At 41.1% G+C, this 21,557-nt stretch overlaps 1 protein-coding gene across 1 annotated transcript in view; it reads left to right on the top strand.

Annotated features, from left to right (window-relative positions):
- The window catches only part of LOC117399960 (neural-cadherin-like), a 96,002-nt gene extending 77,859 nt beyond the window's left edge, over window positions 1–18,143 (top strand). The window contains exons 18-33 of the mRNA XM_059022456.1: window positions 364–1,981; window positions 2,620–2,713; window positions 4,083–4,267; window positions 4,760–4,992; window positions 5,530–5,807; window positions 6,125–6,339; window positions 7,151–7,278; window positions 8,340–8,467; window positions 8,725–8,848; window positions 9,254–9,434; window positions 12,829–12,995; window positions 13,262–13,526; window positions 13,962–14,142; window positions 14,469–14,722; window positions 15,655–15,809; window positions 16,412–18,143. Of these exons, the coding sequence (XP_058878439.1) occupies window positions 364–1,981; window positions 2,620–2,713; window positions 4,083–4,267; window positions 4,760–4,992; window positions 5,530–5,807; window positions 6,125–6,339; window positions 7,151–7,278; window positions 8,340–8,467; window positions 8,725–8,848; window positions 9,254–9,434; window positions 12,829–12,995; window positions 13,262–13,526; window positions 13,962–14,142; window positions 14,469–14,722; window positions 15,655–15,809; window positions 16,412–16,855 (4,650 nt within the window). The 3' untranslated portion in view covers window positions 16,856–18,143. The remainder of the gene's footprint in view (window positions 1–363; window positions 1,982–2,619; window positions 2,714–4,082; window positions 4,268–4,759; window positions 4,993–5,529; window positions 5,808–6,124; window positions 6,340–7,150; window positions 7,279–8,339; window positions 8,468–8,724; window positions 8,849–9,253; window positions 9,435–12,828; window positions 12,996–13,261; window positions 13,527–13,961; window positions 14,143–14,468; window positions 14,723–15,654; window positions 15,810–16,411) is intronic.
- The last annotated feature ends 3,414 nt before the right edge of the window (window positions 18,144–21,557 follow it).

Below are 21,557 nucleotides of genomic sequence, written 5' to 3'. Positions count from 1 at the left end.
GTACAGTGCTTTGAGATACTTCTTATGTATAAAAAGCACTATAAACATGCAAATAAATAAATAAAGGGGAGTGTATAAAAAAAATCCAGATACGTATTTTATAAACCAAAACAGGCACCTGTACCTACCTGTAGTTAAGTAAACCCTGTTGAATACACTGGTTGTATATGACCCTTAAACCATGGCATTCAAATTTAAACTTTAAACTTTCTTGACTATAATTGGAATCAGATTTAAAATGTGTAAGTCCATCACAGGTATTTCTTACCTGTAGAGTTATTTAAAAGAGTACTGTGTAAAATATATATTTGGCTTACAATATAATATACCTACTGCTTATAAACTGTAACCAAAACTTTTCAGGTTTCAGCCACTGATCCTGATCAAGAGGCGGACCAGAGTGCTCTGCGTTACTCTCTACATGGACAGGGAGCTAACAGTGAATTTACCATTGAGGAGCTGACTGGGAAAATCTATGCCCAGAAGAAGCTGGACAGAGAGGAGCGGTCCGTGTGGCGCTTCCTGGTCCTGGCGACAGACGAGAACGGGGCAGGTCTGACTGGCTTCGCGGATGTCATTGTGGAAGTGCAAGATGTGAACGATAACCATCCTGTCTTCCTCTGTGCTGTGGACGGCTGCTTCATAGGACACGTACCAGAAAACTCCCCGGCGGACACCTCCATCATGGAAATGACCGCCACGGACTTGGACGACCCCAAGGCTGGCAAAAACGCCATATTGACCTACAGGATAGTTCAGAATGTGCGCAATGAGATCAACCTGAACCTGTTCTCCATCAACCCTTCCACTGGTACCATTTACACTGTGCTGAGATCCCTGGATAGAGAAAGAGAGGATAAATACCTAGTTGTGGTAGAAGCCCGAGATGGAGGAGGTCTGACAGGGACTGGGACAGCCTCCATATTGGTGTCAGACATCAATGACCATGCTCCAGTCTTCACACAAAGGATGTACACAGCCTCTGTCACTGAGAACTTGGACATCAACAGCGAGGTGTTGGTGGTTTCAGCCACCGACATGGACGAAGGAGAAAACGCCATGATGACCTTCAGCATCGTCGGTGGAGATGAAGATCGCAAGTTTTTCATTGAGACGGACAAGATCAACAAGGTCGGTACCATCCGTCTGAAGAAAACGATTGATTTCGAGAAGCCCCAGGAGAGAACCTTCAACCTAACCCTGAAAGTGGAGGACATGGATTTCTTCAGCTTGGCCTACTGTGTCATCCAGGTGGAGGATTCCAACGATCACGCCCCTGTCTTTTTCCCACAGTTTTATGAGGCAGGACCCATTTTTGAAGATGTCCCAGTAGGCACCATCATCACCCAGGTCTCCGCTGTTGACTTGGACTCAGGGCAGAATGGAAAGTTCTTCTACAGCATTTCGCATGAGTCAGATCCGTTTGACCAGTTCTTGGTGGACAACAGTGGTTGGGTGGTAGTGGCAGATTATTTGGATCGTGAAAAAGTTGCCCAACACCGTCTCATGGTCCATGCCACAGACCTGGGGAATCCAGCTATGACTGGCAGTGCTATAGTCTTAGTGACAGTGCAAGATGTCAATGATAACGGACCAGAGTTTGAGGTCCAGTACGAGCCCATTGTGTGGGAAAACGCAGCGGCACCACAAGTTGTCAAGATGAATGATACATCATTGCTGCTCTATGCCAAAGATAGAGATACTTCCACAAATGGAGCACCTTTCTCTTTTCAGCTGCTGAGTGATGGTAACATGGCGACTAGTTTTAATCTCACTGACCTGGGAAACGGTAGCGCTATTGTTACTGCCTTGTCTACTTTTGACAGAGAAGAGCAGAAGAACTATTACTTGTCTGTCATGATGACTGACAGTGGGTATCCACCAGTGAGTTCAACCAGCACACTGACAATTACGATTGGAGACAGAAATGATCACCCTCATGCTGCAGGGCACACAGAATTCATGGTTTACAGTTATGATGGTAAGTATTGCCATCGCTGTGATATTTTGCACTGTAACCAAAGCCATGCCAAGTCCTTCTACAATTGTATATCTCAACTGAGCTTTCAAGCAACTGCATGTAAAAAGGTATTGCAGTCCTATGCACTAATGATATTTTATTTGATTCCAGCAAGTCATTCATTATAGTAAATGCAACAATTGTAACAAATAATATATGCAAATTCGAGTTTATAAACCAAACTGATTCACTGACACTTTACCCACACAACTAACCATATACATTGATGTTGAAAACACAATTGACATGAACTAGATTTCCGTTAAAATGCAGAGTCATAATATGTCAACCTGCATAACTGCATAAGTCATCTTTGTAGTTTGTGACAAACCATAACAATTGGGCTATATTTTTCATTATTTTCATTTTTAAGTGTTTTGTTGACTTTATCATTTTTTTTTATTTTTTTTTATTCATTTACATTTTTTTAATTTGTATTTTCGGCTTTCTTTTAATAATACTGTATGCAGCTTCCAAACAGATGTAAGTTTTACTGCACAGGAATGAGTCTTTTATTCTATATCAATACCAATGCCACATGTTAGCTGATAGGTAGTGTCTGACTGTTCTATAAGCTAATTATATATATTTTTCTCCAGGTATCCTGCCAACAACTCTGCTGGGGCAAGTTCAATCCCCTGACCTTGACGACTGGGATACAAAGATTTATAGATTTGAAGCAAAACCATCAAGGTACTTTAATCTTTTATTATAGTTTAAAAATGCTCTGCTGCACAAGCTGGAACTCATGGAGAAAAACTGAAGATATTTGGTAATATTTCATGCAATTGCCATTCTAGACAGCTTTTTACTGTACTATTGGCAACTTTGAACATCAGTTCATATTAAAACATAACAATTTAGGTGCACTGAAACTACAATACATTGCAACTGCATTTGGTTGCAGTAAGAACTATACTATAAAAGCTGTATTAACCCTTTGATGACACACAAGTACAATGCTTGTGTAAAATGGCACTTCCATTGTTCTGTTAAGATCTTTTTACAAATGCACAACATTGAACTGTTGATGTAAACTAAGAGAAAACTCTATAACATATAGACAGGAATCAGAAACCTCAAGCAATTGGGGAGTTTATGAGCATGTCAGTATTAGGAACAGCACTGTCAAATTCTGATTGCTGTAAGAAAGACGGTATTATAATATTTGTATATACATAGTGGCTAAGCTTACTGTTTCATTTTTTTTTTTAATAAGATCTCAGTAAAATAGTCATCAAATGAGCCATTCCAATTACACTGCACGTCTGTCTTTCAAGCCATCTCACAAGACTTTGTCATTGGCACATAAAACAGTAAAATGATGGGCATTAGAAGGATAAATCAAAGCACTTTCACTATAGATTACCAAAAACATTTTTGTGCATTAACCCATTGGTATGTCTTTTTAACCTGAGAAGTGACCTGGTTTAAAAAAGAAAACTGAATCCACTGTGATAAACTCCTTTGGATGCTGCATCTGTTTTGTGTAAAGGGGCGGCATTGTTGGATGCACTGCCTTTCTGATCCCGATAGGTTCGCTGAGGTTAAAAACTATAACTTCTTGTGCAAGTGAGCCTGTATGGAAAGTTAAGAAGAACATACCTTTTGAACGTATCTTTTAATGCACTCACCAGTATTAAAAACACAGAGCAGACATGTTACTAAGCACTTCAGTTCAGTTCATCCACAAACTTATTTATGTTGTGATAATTGGTAACCTATTCCAGGTCCAGTACCTATTGTAATTGTAAAGTGCAGTGAATCGAATTAAGTCATACATTATTCAGGCCCTTATCATTTGATAATGTAGAAGGATAGTTAGGTAACCTGGTGCCCTGTTAGTTTTACACTTGAAAATAAATGATTACCAGTGATTACTTATGGAATTATAGAATCTTAAAGAGCACTAATCTAACACTATGAATTATACATTAGATTCTGTAAAATGTCCTAGTGATGTATCTTTATTATGTCCCCCAGTAAAGGGGAATTGGGTGACTAAACAAACATTAATTTCACTTATGCTCTCCTGTCATACTTTCTTGACTATCTTTTGCAGGCATTTTATCCTTGATGAAAACACAGGCTCGCTCAGCATAAGAGAAGGAACCCCATCTGGAACCTATAACTTGCAAGTCAGAGTGATGGATAGGACCTGGCCAGATGTGGTCTCCACAGTGAAGGTTGTTGTCAAAGAGCTGAAAAAAGAAGCAGTTCAGAATGCAGGCTCCATTAGAATAACCAGTGAGTAATTATCACAGTATACATTGCCACACAGTCCATTTCCCTGATAGGAAACACATTCCTTTATACTGAAACTTCAAAAGTAAGTGGGATGAATAATCTGTAATATGTCAGTCTTTGAAGTCATTCAAACATTTCTTTAGAAGTGTAATGTGAATAATCTTTCCCTTGGACTGTGCAAGCATCACAAAGTTACATTACTTGCACTTGTTCTAGAAATGAGTAATTCCAACCATCCAGCCAACGTTTGAGGCACCATTACAGACTTTTGATTCAGTAAGACTAGATAAAAATCAGTAAAGCGTATATGTTGTAGCTGTTTTCCCCTTTTCAACACACAAGAAGCAATAGTAAGCAAAGCCATGGAAATATTGAGTGCTCACCGGTTTTCATCTGGAATTCATTCAAATTATTATATGTTTTTCTTCATTTTGAAAGACATATTAAAAACACTTGATTTTTAAAAGCTTCTTCCTCTTTTTTGCTTCAAAGATATGACGGCAGAAGAGTTTATCTCAGCTGAAGCTGGCAAAGAGAGTAAATATTCAATGCTGAAGAGTGTCCTGTCCGAGATTATTCCCGCCCAGCTGGATAACATTCACATCTTCAGTGTGATGAATGCCAGCCAGCGCCTCAGAGAGGTCTGCGTCTGGTTCGCCGCACACGGGTCCCCTTATTACAAGGCAGAAAAACTCAACGGCAATGTGGCAGCCTACAAAGATAAGGTAAGCAGCACAAAGTGGGAGCCTTTTGGGCAATACGTTTATCTTTTTTACTGCTTTGTGCAAAGGTTTCTACTGCACATGGAGAAGAAATTAATTATTTCCAAAGAGAAATAAAGTATTTAGACCCTGGAAATGGATTATCTATTTTACGAAAGTAATATATTACATTTGAGAATAATAATCTAATAAAGCACTGTATGTAGATGATAGTTTAAGAATTGTTAGGTTTTCTTTTTAATTAAAATACTTGTAAATCTTTTGCAACTGAAATCAGGGTGTGATGGAGAATGAGTTTCTTCCATCACTAATATGGACATTGAATAAACACGTAACCTAACTGTTGAAATCTGCGGGCCCTGTGAAGAATGTGCCTGTAAAATAAAATTAAAAAACAGAGAGAAAAGAAAAGTGAATCGATTTGGTTCAGAGCGATGGATATTTTCATTGTTAGTGTGCACCCCATCACCAAAAATATCCAAATGTGTATTAAAACAGAAGCAATCAAGACTACTCAATGTGTGACTTGTTTCTCCTCAGCTGGAGGCTGTCCTGGGTTTATCCATTTCCCAGACAGGAGTGGATGAATGTGTGTACAGCAACTGCAGCCACACAGGGGGCTGCACAAGCACAGTGTCCATCAGCAGCACTCCCACAGTGGTGAACGCTGGCAGCGTCTCCTTGATCTCCATATCCACCTCCAGCAGCGCCCAGTGCACCTGCTTGGCTCGGGAGTGGCTCCACCTTTCCTGCTCGTCGTATCCTAGCAACCCCTGTCTAAATGGAGGCAGCTGTATGGACAGTGATCTGGGCTACAGGTACTGTACATCCAGATGGAATGTACTATTTAAAGGCAAACATTGATCACAAGTATCACAGTTATACATTATAAACATTTACTTACCTGTTCAGGGGCTACATTCTTAAAATCTAAAGAAATGTCCTATTGGTTTCTACAGCTGCTACCAGCATGCATTTCATTATGATAATATGGTTTACATTGTGGACAGTTCGGACTACCAGGCTTTGGATTAGCGAGAGTCTACTGTACTCATCTAAATAAACTTTGTTTACTGTGGCATTACTCCAGTTAAAACACGGTCTGTACCTGAATTTGTCTGTCCTATACTTTCAGGTGTAAATGCTCCCCTCTGTTTGATGGGCCAGAGTGTCAGCAGACGAAACACACTTTCCAAGGTCACGGCTACGCTTGGTTCCCTCCCATAAAGCCCTGTTTCGAAAGTCATATTTCCCTGGAGTTTATCACTGAATCAGCCAATGGACTGCTACTGTACAATGGACCAGTAACGCAGTCACAGCCAGGAGACCGCGAGGACTTCATAGCTTTAGGTGAGACATTTTATCTCACTGTATGTTAGAACTATGACAGCCCCAGGCTCTGAAACTGCAACCTGCAAGTCATCTACTTCAGCAGGACATACAGTGATTTTTGTTTTTCAATGCAGCCGAGGGTTAAATGAGGAGTGATGTGAAAGCTTTCATGATTAGTTGTGTACATGCATCATTTGTTATGCAATTGTGGAGAAAGCTCTTTCAGTTTGTGTGCTGAGATGTCAATGAAACAGACAGAAAATCAAACTGTCCGTTATTGATTTCAGTCATGCATAGTTTGTACAGTACAATCAATACATGGCAAGGTTTGATAAGGGCCATCATGGCAAGCTTCCAACAGATACACCAGTAGTTAAAAAGAGAATTCTGTGGAGACAAGCATTATATAAAGGTTGCTGTTGCTTATTTTATTTTATTAAACAGTTTAGATTTGTTTTTCTTTTAAAAGTATAATTACAATATATATATATATATATATATATATATATATATATATATATATATATATATATATATATATATATACACACACATACACATAGATCTAATATAGGCATGTACAGCAACCCTTCACCATTGCACAGACAAAAATATTAATAGTACTAATTAATCTTAGTGGTAGTATAATGTAGAATTTGTTTAACTGAGTGGCTTTCCAATATAATATGGAAATCAGAGGCTGTTCAACAGTCCAGAACCTGAAATGCAAGAAACCCTGCCATGTCCTACTGTGTTTCGCATGACTGAAGACAATGTCACAACCTATTGGCAGAGGTGGTATTGTAACACCCAGCTTCCCTCTTTACAGAACTGAAGAATGGAGTTCCGTCACTGAGCATTAGCCACGGCTCAGGCTCCCTGCAGCTCCAGCTTCCCTCCAAGGTCAGAGTGGCAGATCGGCGCTGGCACCACATTGATATAATCAGCAATGGGAAGGTATGTACCAACAATACAGAGAAAGACATTCTGATTTGACTTTACCCTTAAAGAGCAATTTTGGTACAGGCATGAATGGTCACATTTATCTCAACTAATGTTTTGATCTTGTTGTTTGTAAATCATTTTAGTTATCACATCCCGGTGACTTTTAAAACTCAGAAGTTTGTGTGGCCTGCATCATTTTACCCCTAGTGGGAGCTCTATAGAGGCCGTAAAGTTTTAAAAAGACACCAGGATGTGATGACTGAAACAGAAAATTACATATAGTGATTATGAACAGCAATACATGCTTTAGATAACTGAAATATTTCAGACCTGCACCAAGTTCTGAATCGTCAAACAACGACAGACTGCCCTGCCACTGAGTGCTCTTCCTATTGACCTGTCCATGCCCCTGGAAATCTTCAAGAGTTTTCTTGTCATTTTCCTTCTCTGAAACCAGCCAAAAGGGAGGCATTTTAATTAAAACAGAGTCAGATAGACATTTATTGATTTTCCAGATGTCAAGCCATCACACTGCAGGGAGCTGGAGGCTTCGGTGTTGGGGATGTGCTTCTGTCTCCCTGTGCGAGGGAGAACTCAAGCCAGACTTTTTGTTTCAGTTTAACAGGATAGTTTGTTAGATTCCGCATCCCTTTTCTCAGAAGGTTCTGTAGCCAGGTTTCAAGCATGTACAAGGTGGTTCCGTGAAGTACTTCCTAAGTCTCTCAGTTGGTATCTGCAAAGCACTGGCCCCCCAAACAGGAGTCAGTTTGGCCTTCCCTTAAAGTGGAAGGATAGCCAGGATATATGGGTTGATATCTAACCTCAGACAATCTACATGCTTGTATGCAGCCTCCCAGTTACAGGATTCTAAATATATCAACACACTCAAAGCTGCTCAAGACCATTCTAGAGACAGTCTAAATGTATTGTGGTGATTTAATATTGGAAACGTATAGATTGATCAAACTGGTGACAAAGGCAGAAGTTGATCATGAGGCAAGTATGCTTCTCGTGACGATTGTACAAGTCACAAACACTCGCTGGTTACATCATGATTGACTCGTCTGTCTCAGACTGTGCAGCTGATCCTGGACCGATGCTCTGGAGCACTTGTGAATGAGGTGGAAGGGCTTGGCGTTGAGGTGGTGGAAACTGACCAGACTATGTGTAAAACATCTGGGGAAACACCAGGAAAAGAGAGGTATGCGTTTACACTATCTATGTATGAACATTCATGTACTTGTTATTCATTTGTAAAGAATTGTTGTATGGTACTAGCTTGAATGTTCACTTTATGTACAGCACTCTGCCACAACATTTACACAAATCTATAATCTTTCTACATTTAGTGGTAGGCATTCTCATTAAGCAAATTGCCCTCAACATCTTGAAATAGCCCAGCATAGTCAATGCCTAATGATGTAACTATGCATTTGTGTTTTGTTTTGTTCGTGGTAGGTTCCTTGATGTTAATCAGCCTCTGCAGCTCGGTGGAATGAAGGATTCCTTACCATACCGAAGAACCCAGCTGCATTTCAGGGGTTTCACTGGCTGCATAAGAAATCTGCTTGTCGACAGCCAGGTCAGTAAGGCTCTTAATTGTGTGGTATAATATATACATGGGGATTCAAAAGTGGTTCTGCAAGCTGTAGCATAAAATGAACCCATGGCATGACAGTGACATGCCAGCCTGTCATGATCGTGTGATGCATTAGTGACCCCTATATTAAACACGGTATGTTGTTGCCTGTTGGCTGCACAATACTTTTTATCTCCTTGCCATGAATAATATACAGCTTCTTGAACTCCCCTATCTTCCTGATGTAAACTATTAGTACTTCAAGTAACTTTTGATTACAAAAAAACGGAGGAACAGAGAACACTGATGTATATGCATGAGGACATGTCGAATGCTAAGTGTGTTTTATAAAGTTATGGATGAAGTTCATTAAATAAAACCTCCCCCTTTCTGTGTTTATCCTGTCAGGTGTATGACTTGGGCAGCCCAGCGGAAAGCCTGAATAGCGCCCCTGGCTGTGCCCTGACCGACGGAGTGTGTCAGACCGCTGGGGGACCCTCCTGTGGTGCCCATGGGAAGTGCCTGGGTGAATGGGGCTCCTTCAGCTGTGACTGTCACCCGGGCTACACCGGCCACAAGTGCGACAAAGGTAAGCAGAAGCGATGCACTGGAGAATGAAATGTAATTATCAAGTGACTTTATTGGTTTTGTATGTGTGTGTGTGTGCACCTTGGGATATAGTTGAGTTCCCACACTCTGAAATCTTTCCCTTTACCAGCAATGATATTCAGAGCGCAACCTACAAATGGTAACTATTATACTGAGCAACACACAGCTCAATTTTTCTGCAAGCTCCTACATTATTATGTCCTTGTAGTATTCCTTAATACAATCTGTAATAATAGCTTTGTTCTTTATAACTTTTCCACTGTAAGATTCTTCAGAGGGGTATTTGCCTCTCAACAGTGGTCCAGATAAGTTGCGTACATGCTGTTTTTCTGCATTAAAAAATGTGAAATATGCACTAAATTTAATTTTAATATGTAAAAATACGCATAGCAATTTTGCTGCACAGCTTGTCTGCCTCCCGCCTCCCCTAAAACTTCCATTAACAACTACATCTCCCAGAACACAATGTCTTCACTTACTAGGAAACTGTACACAAGCAAAACCAACCCAACAAACATTATCCAATCTCTGGCTAGCCCTGTTGTCTTTGTAGCCAATCACAGTAAGAATAAGACAAATTTGAAGCTACACAGGTTGAAGCATAAACACTCCAGTCCAGCTACAAGTCCAACTGGAACCATCGTCAGAGGCAACCGATAAAAAAAGGTGCCTATAATATTAAACAAACTGTTTTATAACTTATTAATGCATTTCCTTATTTTATTTATCCGTATGGCTTTATATTAAAGTTTAATGTTCACTGAGTTTAAGAATGTAATGTTAAAATATAAGTAACGTAATTAATTTGCAAAGTCAGTGTGATACTTTGAAAAAAAAATGTGCTGACCAGATAAAGAACCTTGTAGAACACACGTGTGGTTGTACAGTAGTTCAAAGTAACATTGCTGTTAAAATTGAAAGCTTTTTTTAAAGCCTGCCCCGTTACCATTAAGGATTGTACAGTATTTATCGAGATTACTCGTGACTTCAAGGTAATGTTGCATTTGACCACAATCTGGTTTTCGCCAAGCACACTCCACTAAAACTGCTCTTCTCTCTGTCACTAATTCTCTACTTTCTGCCCGTGCTGCCTCCCTCTCCTCTGTCCTAATTCCCCTCGACCTCTCTGCAGCCTTTGACATGGTCAACCACTCTATTCTCCTGTCCTCCCACGCTGACCTGGGACTCTCCGGCACTGCTCTTGCCTGGTTCTCCTCCTACCTCACTGATTGCATGTACTGGGTGTCCTGGTGTGGCTCACCCTGCCTCTTGTTCTCTTTCGATACATGTCCCATAAGGCTTAGTCCTCGGACCCCCCCTGTTTTCACTCTACACCCGCTCCCTGGGTCCCTTCATGTCCTCCCATGGCTTATCGCATCATGTCTATGATCTTCCTCTCCTTTCCCCCCTCTGACCCCGACGTTTCCTCTCGTATCTTGGTCATCTCCTCCTGGATGCATTCGCATCATCTCAAACTCAACCTCTCCAAGCCAGACCTCATTTTCTTCCTCCACCACCACTGATCTCTCTATCTCTGTTCCTCTTGACTCCACTCCCCTCTCTCCCACCTCATCCTCCAAGAACCTCGGTGTCACCTCGACCCCTCCCTCTCCTACTCTCAGCACATCTCTACTCTGGCACGCTCCTGTCGCTTCTTCCTCAGCAACATATGCAGAAATCGCCCCTTCCTCACCAACTACATGCAGTTCCTAGTTCAGACCCTGGTACTGCCCCAGCCTCCCTGCCTCTGCCACCCGTCCACTCCAGCTCATCCAAAACTGCTGCTCGCCTTGTCTTTTCCCTTCCTCATTTCTCCCACGCTACACCACTGCTCTGCTCTCTGCACTGGCTACCTATCGCTGCTCGCATCCAATTCAAAACTCTTGTACTCGCCTGTTACTTTGACCTTTCTGCTACCTCCTATCTCCAGACTATCATTTCTCCCTACACCCCCTCTCGCCCCCTCCACTCCTCCACCACCGGCAGATTAGCTGTACCCCCCGTCCGCTCCCCCACTTCCAGAGTTCGCTCCTTTTCCACCCTTGCCCCCCCAGTAGTGGAATGACCTACCCATGGATATCAGGACTGTTCAGTCCCTGACCACCTTCTGGCACCTCCTCAAGATGCACCTGTTCAGACAGCAAATGGAAACTTCACAACTCCCGACTATACTGGACTATATGGCACTGTGAATAGGATGGCTTTGGAGGTGACGTCAGGCCAGGAAATGAATGCACAACACACAGGCAATTGCGGGGCAAAACTGAGATGCAGTGGCGCTCAGCTTTTATTAAATCAAATAAAAGGTTTTCACAAAACAAAACACTTTACCAAACAAAACGGCACAAGGGCCAAAACAAACACAAACACAGATTCAGTAATTAATATTAGCTGACAGTCAAGCATTCTCACGAGGTATTTTAGGAGCAGCGGCCAGTCTTCCCCTGGCGGTGGAGGCAAGAGCAGCACATAGTCTCCCTCCATCACTGATGCGACTCTCCCTCGGTTGCGGGGGGACTGGTGCGGCTCTCCTTCGGTTGCTGGGGTAGGCGTGGCTCCTCCCTCTCGCGCTGGAGACACTGGTACCAGGGCTGCTGTTCTCTCCAGGTCTGCCTCTATGTAGGCAAGGACCATCTCTACCACCTCCTCCAGTGACCTTAGGCTGTGTCATCACTGCCAGGACTTCCATCGGTCCCCATCCCTCTGCTACAGGACATTAATTACTATGGGGATGCACTGGTTCTCCAGCCCAGGTTTTTCCATGATCCGGTCCCATAGTTGGCCTGAGACTCGCTCCACTTCCATTTTTATTTATCCTTTTTCTTTCTTTCATTCAAAAAACACACTTTTTTTTCAAACTTTAAAAAAAATAATTACATTAAAATAATTAAAATAATTACAGTACTTTCCCTGGAGTCTTGGAGGCGGTGTTGTCCCGGTTCTGGCTTTGGTGGTGCGTCAGGCCAGGAAATGAATGCACAACACACAAGCAATAGCGGGGCAAAACTGAGACGCAGTGGCGCTCAGCTTTTATTAAATCAAATAAAAGGTTTTCACAAAACAAAACACTTTACCAAACAAAACGGCACAAGGGCCAAAACAAACACAGACTGAACAAAACAGTGTTGTGTTGGTGTAGACCCAGCACGCGTAGCAATTGTTTAAGCTTTTTAGTTTGACTTTCTTTACCTCCCGACTCGTTCCGCCTCTTGAACACACCAACCCCATGCACGGGGTTACTAAAGATGCGTGTCTTAAAGTTGTTGTGATGATTCATATTATGTCATGGAAAGTGCTTCAGTACTTGGAGAGCTGTCATTAGAAGATTTGATTTGGCAGGTTTTTTCATGCCCCTTGTGTTTGGTTCCCTGCAGCTCAGCCAGAATGGTCTTTTGAGAAGAACAGCCTGATCCGGTACCAGCAGAGAGTAGCAGGCAGTCCCCGCAGGACACAGGCCCAGCTCCTGGTGCGCACACGAAGCCCCTCCGGCACCCTGCTCTCCATGGCCTCCAGAGACGCCTCAGAATACATCATACTAGAGGTGAAGGGTTCAGTGCGAATGGAACTCATCCTAAATTACAGTGCAGTCATTTAAGGAGCAAGCTTCCCAATACGTTTAATATGATAACAGTACCATACCTTTCTTAAGGGAGTGTTTGACTTTGATTTGAAATCTTGTATTTGAAATCCTGCTGGGCTTGAAATACATGGAATAAACGTTCCCTGTTGTTGTGGATAGGTTGCATGCAGGTTTGCCACAGTAAAGATGTGATTTGTGGTTCTTTATGAATGTATTTGTCCACTCAGGCTGTTGACGGGCAGTTCGGAGTGCGGGTGAACCTCGGGGATGGGAACCACTCCCTGCGGCTGCAGGCCTCACGCATAGACAATGGCCAGTGGATTCTCCTGAACCTGGATCGCTATGACAATGTCTTCACACTGCGACTGGACCGCGGGGGAGGAGCTCGACAAGTCAGTGCCACGCTTGGCAACAAGCGGGAACTTGTCATAAATCCCTCCAGCGTGCTGCTCGGCAACAACCTCTTGGAGAACCAGCAGAACGATTTCCAAGGTATGTTGAGGAAACACAGTAGCTGGACACAGGATCATACAAAGCTTAGTTAAAATGGAAATCTCTGAGGATGAGCAAAGGTTTGGTTGATTCAATCTGTCCCTCAACTGAGCACTGGAAATGTAGACTCTACAGAAGAGTTTTTTTGGAACACACATTCTACATCATCACAGCTACAAAGAAAATAAATAGATCAGATAAATGACAAACAAAGTGAATGCTCAGAACTCAATGCAGTAACATTCAACTGTGGACAAAAAAAGGCAAGAACATGAAAAAAGCTGCCACATCACCCTCTAGTGGATGATAATAGCAACTACAGCATGTGTCAATTATTTAGTATTGCTGCCAGCTCAGTCCAATGAGTGGTAATAACTTTAGTTGCAGGTCTTTTTATGTAAAAATGGTAACATTGCATACCTTGGTCTTGTGCAGGCTGTATGCGGGATGTCAGACTGAATGGCCACTCTCTGCCGCTGGACGGGAGGAGCACCGAGTTCAACACAGTCCTAGACCAGAGGGGGGTGCTGGGGGGCTGCCACTCTGCCACTTGCAGTAGCAAACCCTGCTACAGCCCCTTGTACTGTGTGGACCTGTGGAGGAAGCATGAGTGCAGGTAATATTGCAAGCATCCATACCTTCATTGTGTTTACCTAATATTGCAAAAAGTGATACACAATAAAAAATATTAAGTATGGCCATTTGCCATCTACAGTTTGTTACAGCCATTTGACATTCTAACACAAACATGGGTTTAAACATGTCCAAGTTCTCTAGTGAACAATGTAACTGAATAATGCTTGAAAAAGGTGTAACAACACAAAATACACAAAACCAATTGCTGACAAAATTAAGAACACCACCAAGCTGATTTCAAATATATTTGTGACCACAACTTCATGAAGTAAAACACATTTTTTTGTCTTGTTTTCCTCGTCACAGATGTCCAGCTGGTCAGGTGACAGTGGTGGATAACGTGTCTGGTCTCCAGCAGTGTGCTCCTTCTCCCTGCGGACCACTGACCTGCCGCAACGGGGGCACCTGCGTCGCTGAGTCTCTGAAGAGCTTCTCCTGTCACTGCATGGAGGGGTACAAGGGGCAGCGGTGTGAGATCAGCCAGGTGAAAACAGGGAAGGCAGCGGCACTGAGCCCCAGCTCCATCCTGGCCATCAGCATGTGTCTACTAGTCTTCCTAGGTACTTATGAAAGCTTTCATTACAGCAGCTGACCTCACTTGGAATCCAAGATGTTCTGAACCAGATTGCTTTTGTATCTATTCTTTCCATGTTTCCCTTGTGTGTTTATGTGTTTAAATATGACTCCTCTGTGCATGTTTGTATGAGTACTTTTGCATTTAGGAGTTTATTACTATGTATCTACTGTATATATGATAACAATCTCCAAACCCTTACCATTGTATACAATTGGTTACCTTAGCTGTTCCGGTTGTTCCAATTATATTTGTAACTATTATTTTAAATATACTAAATCCCAGACCTGACCTCAAAGTACTTCATCATTTCATTCTACCCAATAAACCTGTGTTGGATTAGCTTCATTTAACATGCACTTAATGCAGTAAAGTAACAGTGGAAAGAAGCCTGCATTATGGTGTGTGTAAGACTTTCATGGCAGCGCTGATTAGATAATGAGAATGGACACTGTTATCTTGTATCTTATGGTCTGTTTTCATAAAAAAACACACTTGGGAGCTACTAAGTTAAAAAAAAAAAAAAGTCCTGAAAAGGCCTAAGAATTATGATAAATTATAATTTGGTTTAGTGTCAAAATAGCAGAGTGTAAAAATTGAACTGATCTTTTGTTTTTCATGTATAAACTCTCCTAACCGGTTGGATGTATGTACAGTAACTGTTTCAATGTAGCTAATAGTTATTCTGTTTGCTGTTTGTCTGTCCTCAATCTGTACACTTGTTTTCTGTGTTCAAAAGTAATAAAATGACCTACTTTAAAAGCTTGTTTCTGTAATATACTAGGCCATGAAAACTAAAGTTTAATAAACTTCTATGTTGCAATTATATATTTTACACATCATTATAAATCCAAAGTTCTAAAGTCAAAGAGGACTGGTTTGTCTTAACGTTCTCCTCGGTCTTCGTTGTTTGTTCAGGTATTTTAGTCGCTGTCACGGTGTGGAACCAGAAGGGCAGCTCCAAGTACCAGAAGAGGGGAGTTTATCACATCCCTGCAGAACATGAGAGCTGGGAGGACATTCGGGAAAACATCTTGAACTACAACGAAGAAGGGGGTGGAGAACAGGACCAGGTAACACTGAACACACACTGCACATTAAAACAAATACTGGCTAACTGTAATAGACAGGTTCTAATACAAGGACCGCAGATAAAGAACCACAAATCACTTCTCCACAGAGCTGAGAAAAAGTTAACAGAACGTAGGAAGAACTTAATTATATATGCATGAAATAGCCAGGAGTAGTGTGCACATCTCAGACAATAGGAACATTAAAAAAAACACTTAGATTCTATTCTGTTGAATTTGATCCCCTTAGATGTAGAATATGAGATGAGCCTTGAAGGACAGAAGGTCCTTTTCTTGTCCTCCCTCCATGTGTTGTTTGTTCTGTGACAATTACCATAGGAAGTCTCACAGCTTTTGTGTAAAACAAATACACAGAAGTCACCCCTCTAATAAAATTGCTTATAGTTTTGACCCTTGTGGGTTCCTTATTTTATTCTGCAAGTCTGACCAAAGTTTACTCTAAAGAATAACTGTAATTTTGTGAGAATCTATTTATTCTGTTCAGATTCTTAGATCTATTATTATTATTATTATTATTATTATCATCATCATCATAAACATAAGCATTAATACCCAAATGATGTCAAGTTGTCGTTCTTTTTCAGAATGCCTATGACATCACTGAACTGAAGCGGCCGTTGTGTTCCAGTTTGTCCCAGTCATCCTCAGGAACCACCATGCCCCTCCTGAAGTCATCTCAGGGTTCCCAAGAAGAGGTGCAACCACGAGCCATGGCCTGTTACCACCAGAACATCGGCAGCATTGCCAGCTGCCGTCCGGACTTCAAAAACTACGTCTCCAGGATAGTCTGGGAAGCGGACAATGACGTCCATGCAGTCCCAATGGACAGTGTTCACATTTACTGCGTCGAGGGCTATGGATCTCCAGCAGGGAGCCTCAGCTCACTGGAGTCCGCCACGGGCCAGGAAGATTTGAACTACGATTGCCTGAAGTGGGGCTCCAAGTTTGAGAAACTCAGAGAGCTCTACAGGCGTCCCGAATTCACCCTGACTCCAGGAGAGACGTACGAAATAGAAAACACTTTTTGATACCCCAGAGAGGCAATTCTAAGTTCTTTTTTTTATTATTTAAAACATGTGTTTGTGAAATGCAAGATTTACTTAGTTAAATTGTAATCTACTACATTAAAAAAAGTATATATATATATATATATATATATAAATAATGGGCCTTCAACTTTGTGAGGGAGATACAAAATATTCAAAGCACTGGGGCTCTGAAAAGATCTATGAGGGTTTCCTATTTAATTTGAGTTTGTATTACTAGTGTCTTAATGTATTTATTTCTCTGTATCTTTCAAAGATGAGCCTCAAAAAGTATTTTGATAACGCTGCCTGAATTGCTGTATCCCTCAGTTATTTATATCGGTCTGTAGTGCTTTGAAATTAAATGGGGGAGCATTGTCCCTTCTAGTTCACACCTGCAATATCTATCAAATATGTTTCTTTTTTCCCTTCTGTATGTTTTTGAAATCATCAAACAACTGTGGTTGTAATTGCTTAAGAAATCATTTGGAAGCAGAATTAAACAATTTTAGTTAAAGCAATAGCAGCTTTGTAAAATGTGCATAACGACAGATTGATATTTAGATATGACTTTGCAGGGCTGATATGTGGCCAAAATCTGTCCAATGGGTAGCCAAATCAGGTGCCAAAAATCAACTGTTTTGTGATAAAAAAAAAAAAACTACTTTTACTTATGTGAAAAATTCAGTTGTGAAATAATTAGTAATATATACCGATTTCACAAAGAGGAGTGTTTTATCTGTAAAGCACAGAGAAGTCATGGTATGAGCTGTGATATCTGTCAACACTACAAACCCAACGGCGACACAAATGTCTTACTGGAAAAAAGTGGCTTACTGTACGAGGGGCGGTGGAGAGAAACAGGAGACCCCATGTGCTGCTGTGATACATCGTGTAGTAGAAAACCACATCACTCAAATATGAAAATAGGTTTCTGACTGGAGAGTCTTGGATTCAGATCTTCTGTCAATCTATTTGAGCTACAACTCGATCATAAAACACTGAACAAGCTGAATGGGTTTCTCTATTGATGAAGGATCCATTCCAAGATGACTCAACTCTTGCACTTCATTAACTGTTAATGTAACATAATGCAGTAACGTCAGTGCACTGTAATGCATGTAATGGTTCTGGTGACCCAGTAACCCTAATGTGATGCATCCTGTTTAATAAATATAACTTGACATAAGACCAATATTACCCTATGCTGTAAATACTGTACATACTCTTGTTTTATAACAACCTAATGTCTAATGTTTTTTTTGTACATGACTAAATAAACTGATTTCCCTAGTCATTAAGTGTTGGTGCTTTGTATTGAATGAAGTGAGGTAGAGTTGTTGTTTTTTTGTAATATATCATTGAAACTGTTTTCTTAACATGTCACATCATTGATGCTAATATAAGTGGTGCTGAGGCACAAAACCAATACCAGGTTCATTTAGAATTATCCTAGTTAAAGGAAAAAGAGCCAGAGACACAATTTATTATTGTACATGCATATAAATATCACTATTGATTTAAAACCACCAGGCCACAGATCCACAGATGGGCCTACAATGTTTTAACCAATAACAGCAGGTTACAGGATGTCACAATCAGTACAACACCAAACCCAGACAAAGTGCATAATCCAAGTGTGACAGGACTGGCAGAGGTTGAGACTCAGAGACAGTTAAGTTCAAAATAAAGCTTTTTAATAAACAAAAATAATCAAATAAATAGGCACAAGGGCCAAACAAAAAGGTTTCAAACACAAAATAAACACAAAACAAAACTTACAAATAAAGTTTCCAGGCTGGGTGTTGCCTTCACTGGTCAAAAACCCACAGCACACACAAAACCACTTCTTCTCTTCTAGAACTCTCTCTCCAAAATGAGCGGCTGAGGCCTCCTTTTATGCCAGGTGGCTGGGTCCTTAATTGGATGATTAATTAACTGATTGCTCCCACCTGACACAATCAATCTGGGCAGGGAGGAGAATTTAACTCCTTCCCTGCCAGTATTTCTAAGGGCAGAGCCCTGCTCTGCCACACCAAGTCTAAAAACATTTATACAAAGCACTTCTAAAACCATCAAAATACCAATCATTTAATATATAATACACGTATAATCTTTATACATAACAAACACATCAATACTATCCTAAAGCTCTACTAAAAAAAAACAGTGACTAGCGCTAGTTACAAAGCAAACTGCATAAGCACCTCTTATTGCATATATAATTTGGCACATCCATTAACCTCAGTGCAATTAACATACAACAGTGCAAACCTCAGTAGTATTATTTATATTTCTCACTGAATGCCTGTAACTGTAGTTAATTACCCCACCACAACATCCCAACATGTACACAATAAACAAACCATGCTTAAAAAGAATCAAATAAAAACGCTATCCTCGATACGTTCTTCAAACTCTCTTCAATACCTCAGCATCACAAACTGGGCATTCCTAGACAAACAGAAGTGTTTTGTATTATACACCAATATCAGTACAAATTCACTTAGAACACCTCTGCAACAGTTGAACAGCATTTCAAGCACACGGAACGCTTACCTATATACAGATAATTAGTACAATTCCAGCACCCAGCATAGCCCAGAAACAGCACCGACCAACACACACCAGGTCTGCTTCTCTTGCTACAGACCATTTACACTTGCTCAGTTCCCATGAGTTTATACCCAAGCGGTGTCACTTGGAAACCCGTCCCCGATACAGTAGTGTGTGCTGGTTCATACCAATGTGATATCATTGGTAAGTAAAAATAAGAAAATATTTCCCCTGCCACCATTGCCCCTTAGTACTGGGAAAAGGGAGGTAATGACACAAAAGGTTATGTAATGTTTGTGTCCATAATGTTCCTTTGGCCAATGTTCCTGGTCCTTTTGCTATGATTACGATATTATCTAGGGTGCAATTTGTCACTTAAATCAAGTCTCTCCAGCCTTTTTTTTCAGAATAACGTATTAAAACTACTGAATATGTTATCCTTGGGTAATCTTTCTGTAAAGCGCTTAGAGTTTATGACTCTATATGCTAGGACTGTACATGCTGGCCCTATCACCATCTAGTGGTGATACCCATTAACTACAACATACAGTATACAGTACCTTGCATAAGTATTCACCCCCCTTGGACTTTTCCACATTTTGTAGCGTTACAACCTGGAATTAAAATTGATTTAATTAGGATTTTTTGTCACTGATCTACACAAAATAGTCCATAATGTCGAAGTGGGGGAAAAAATCTACATATTTTTCAAAATTATTTACAAATAAAAAACTGAAAAGTCTTTATTGCATAAGTATTCACCCCCTTTGCTGTGACATCCCTAAATAAGCTCTGGTGCAACCAATTGCCTTCAGAAGTCACGTAATTAGTTGAATGGAGTCCATCTGTGTGCAATTAAAGTGTCACATGATCTCAGATTAAATACACCTGTTTCTGGAAGGCCCCAGAGTTTGTTAGAGAGCATATCTAAACAAATAGCATCATGAAGACCAAGGAGCTATCAAAACAAGTCCAGGATAAAGTTCTGGAGAAGCACCAATCAGGGTTAGGTTATAAAAAAATATCCCAAACTTTGAACATCCCCCGGAGCACCGTCAAATCCATTATTAAAAAATGGAAAGAATATGGCACAACCGCAACTCTGCCTAGAGAAGGCCATCCACCAAAACTCAGTGACCAGGTAAGGAGGGCATTAGTCAGAGAAGCAACCAAGAGGCCAATGGTAACTCTGAAGGAGCTGGAGAGATCCACAGCTGAGATGGGAGAAACCGTCCATGGGACAACTATAACCCGGACGCTCCACAAAGCTGGGCTTTATGGAAGAGTGCCTTGAAGAAAGCCATTGCTGAAAAAAAACCCATATCAAATCCTGTTTGGATTTTGCCAAAAGGCATGTGGGAGACACAGCAAACATGTGGAAAAAGGTTCTCTGGTCTGATGAGACCAAAATTGAACTTTTTGGCCTTAGAGCAAAACGCTATGTGTGGCGCAAAGCCAACACTGCTCATCACCCTGAGAACACCATCCCCACGGTGAAGCATGGTGGTTGCAGCATCATGTTATGGGGATGCTTTTCATCGACAGGGACTGGGAAACTGGTCAGGATTGAGGGCAGAATGGATGGAGCCAAATACAGGGAAATTCTAGAGGAAAACCTGTTTCAGTCTGCAAGAGACCTGGGACTGGGGCGGAGGTTCACCTTCCAGCAGGACAATGACCCTAAACACACAGCCAAAGCTACACTGGAGTGGTTTAAAAACAAGAACCTGAATGTCTTAGAATGGCCCAGTCAAAGCCCAGACCTCAATCCGATTGAGAATCTGTGGCAAGACTTGAAAATTGGTCCCCATCCAACTTGACAGAGCTTGAGCAATTTTGCCAAGAAGAATGGGCAAAAATTGCAGGATCCAGATGTGCAAAAAAAACTCAGCTGTAATTGCTGCCAAAGGTGCTTCTACCAAGTATTGACTCAGGGGGGTGAATACTTATGCAACCAACAAATGTCTTTTTTTTGTTTAATTAACTTTTGTGTCACAGTAAAAAAAATTTGCACCTTCAAAGTGTTAAGTATGTTGTGTAAATCAAATGGTAAAAATCCCAATTAAATCCATTTTAATTCCAGGTTGTAACACTACAAAATGTGGAAGGGAGTGACTACTTATGCAAGGCACTGTAACAACAGTTTTTA

The sequence above is a fragment of the Acipenser ruthenus genome, chromosome 4, assembly GCF_902713425.1.
Source record: "Acipenser ruthenus chromosome 4, fAciRut3.2 maternal haplotype, whole genome shotgun sequence".
Lineage (NCBI taxonomy): Eukaryota > Metazoa > Chordata > Actinopteri > Acipenseriformes > Acipenseridae > Acipenser > Acipenser ruthenus.
Note: the sequence above shows the minus strand (reverse complement) of the source record. Positions and strands in the feature narration are given on the sequence as shown.